Below are 2,165 nucleotides of genomic sequence, written 5' to 3'. Positions count from 1 at the left end.
ACTTTACCCACCTGGCTAGCCCTGTCGGCACATACAAGATACTGCTAACTCTATAGCACATTTTCATCATATACGATAGACTTCACAAATTTTTAACAGAGAAACTGTACCAAAAAAAAAATTACCTTGGAAAGAACTGTGAGTTACTCTAGAGTGAACACAATGATTTTCAGTGAAGTCAGAAAAGAAAAAAAAATCAGGACGAAAATGACTGCCAGCAGACTGAGAAAAGCAATACTTTATTTAATTTTTAAAATCTTTAGCACCAATTTTTCAATTGCCATCATGGGTGCTTCTGCAATGAGTGATGTCAAAAATGCTGCTCCATATGACATCATTAGGAAACCTAAAAAGTACATTACCTGTAAATAAATATAACGTTAATGAAAGATTACAAGTACAGATATATAATGAAGAGCTGAAAGTAACATTTTATGCAGTACTACTATTTTAAATAGACACATATTGTTCTTTGCTTGAGAATATTTGTTGTATTTATATGCTATATACATATATAAATATTGCATGTACATACAAAAAATAATATATATACTTTGTATGTATATGCAATATATATATATAGCATGTACATAAGTATATATATATATTTATACAAATATATACAAAAATAAATATATTTATTTTATATAATTACACTTTCAGGAAGAATAGGCATAATACTTGAACAATTAAATTAAAAAACAACCCAAAGAACAATCAGGTTTCAGAAACAGTTTTAGTACAATAGTTCAGATCCAAACAGTACAGCAAGTTATAGAGCGGAACAATGAATACAACTTTCCATTATGTATAGCCTTCATTGATTATGAAAAAGCATTCAACTCAGTCACAAAACAAGCAACAATCCACACCCTAATCAAACAAGATGTAGACAGAGCTTACGTCAATATTTTCTAATCAATACTTGAAAAGGTGACTGCATCAATACAGGTCAACAATATTAAAGTTCATATCAACATAGAAAAAGGCATCCAACAAGAAGACATAATTGCCCCAAAACTATTTTCTGCCTGTTTATAAGAAATTTTTTGCAAGCTAAATTGGGATAATAAAGAACTCAAGATAAATGGAGATTACCCAAATCACTTATGATTTGCAGATGATATCATTATTTTTGCCAATGATCCCAAAGAATTGCAGCATGAAAGTAAGAAGTTCAGTTTAAAGATGAATATCAAGAAAATGAAGGTTATGTTCGACCAATATACCACACCAAAGAAAATCATAGCTGATGGACAAGACCTAGAAGAGGTGGGAAGGTATGTTTACCCTGGACAAAAAATTTCAACAGATGGCAACATCATGATGGAAATTGAATAGTGCATAAAATTGGAATGGCAAGCATTTGGAAAGCTTAATACAGTCTTCAAGGCAAACTTGCATCTCTCTCTCTCTCTCTCTCTCTCTCTCTCTCTTGAATGAATGAATGAATGAATGAAAACTGATCAGTGTATCCTCCTTGTAAAAAAAAAATAATAATAATATGGTTGTGAAACATGGACATCGAATGCCAAAGCTTTACAAAGACTGAGGTTAACACATAGAAGTATGGAGCACTGAATTTTGAAAAAGCACTTAAAATGGAAATGGGCAGGTCAAGAAGAACTGACGATAAATAGACTAAATGAATTTTGGAATGGATACCACTTGACTCTAAACACCCAAGAAAAAGACCGAGGATGAGGTCTTTTTCTTGGGCGTGGATGGATAAAATTGTGAAACTTCATTCTGCAGTGGATTGACTGGCTGAAGATAATGATGGTGATGATAATGATATACTTATTTACATAGAATGATATCACTTAACTGAAAGTACATTTACTTACTATTGTAATATGAGAATATATCACAAAAGTCTTCATAGACTGTGCATAACAATAAATTATTATAGGATGAACAAGATAGGCACTGTATGTAAGTCTACTCAGTGGAACCCAAAATTTCCATGATAAAATGGCATTAACTGCACCTGTTTAAAAGAAAAATTAAAAGATATTGGTAACACTCTCTCAATGCTAAATTAAGTGATAAGATAAATGAAGAGCAAGCTTTGTTTTAATGTGTTATCACTTGAAACATTTTGCTATATATTTGGCTTTAGAAGATATATGTGAGAGGTTTTATATGCAAATCCTGTAAACCAC

The 2,165-nt window shown here is 31.4% G+C and overlaps 1 protein-coding gene across 1 annotated transcript in view; it reads right to left on the bottom strand.

The window, feature by feature from the left end:
• Positions 1–239: 239 nt before the first annotated feature.
• The window catches only part of LOC150087636 (nose resistant to fluoxetine protein 6-like), a 65,557-nt gene continuing 63,631 nt past the window's right edge, over positions 240–2,165 (bottom strand). Inside the window, exon 7 of the mRNA XM_090369841.1 lies at positions 240–346. Coding sequence (XP_090225967.1) covers positions 240–346 — 107 coding nt within the window. The remainder of the gene's footprint in view (positions 347–2,165) is intronic.

Source organism: Mastigoproctus giganteus, chromosome 3 (genome assembly GCF_048544385.1).
Source record: "Mastigoproctus giganteus isolate SK-2022 chromosome 3, ASM4854438v1, whole genome shotgun sequence".
NCBI classification, from domain to species: domain Eukaryota; kingdom Metazoa; phylum Arthropoda; class Arachnida; order Uropygi; family Thelyphonidae; genus Mastigoproctus; species Mastigoproctus giganteus.
This window is presented reverse-complemented; position numbering and strand designations above follow the sequence as displayed.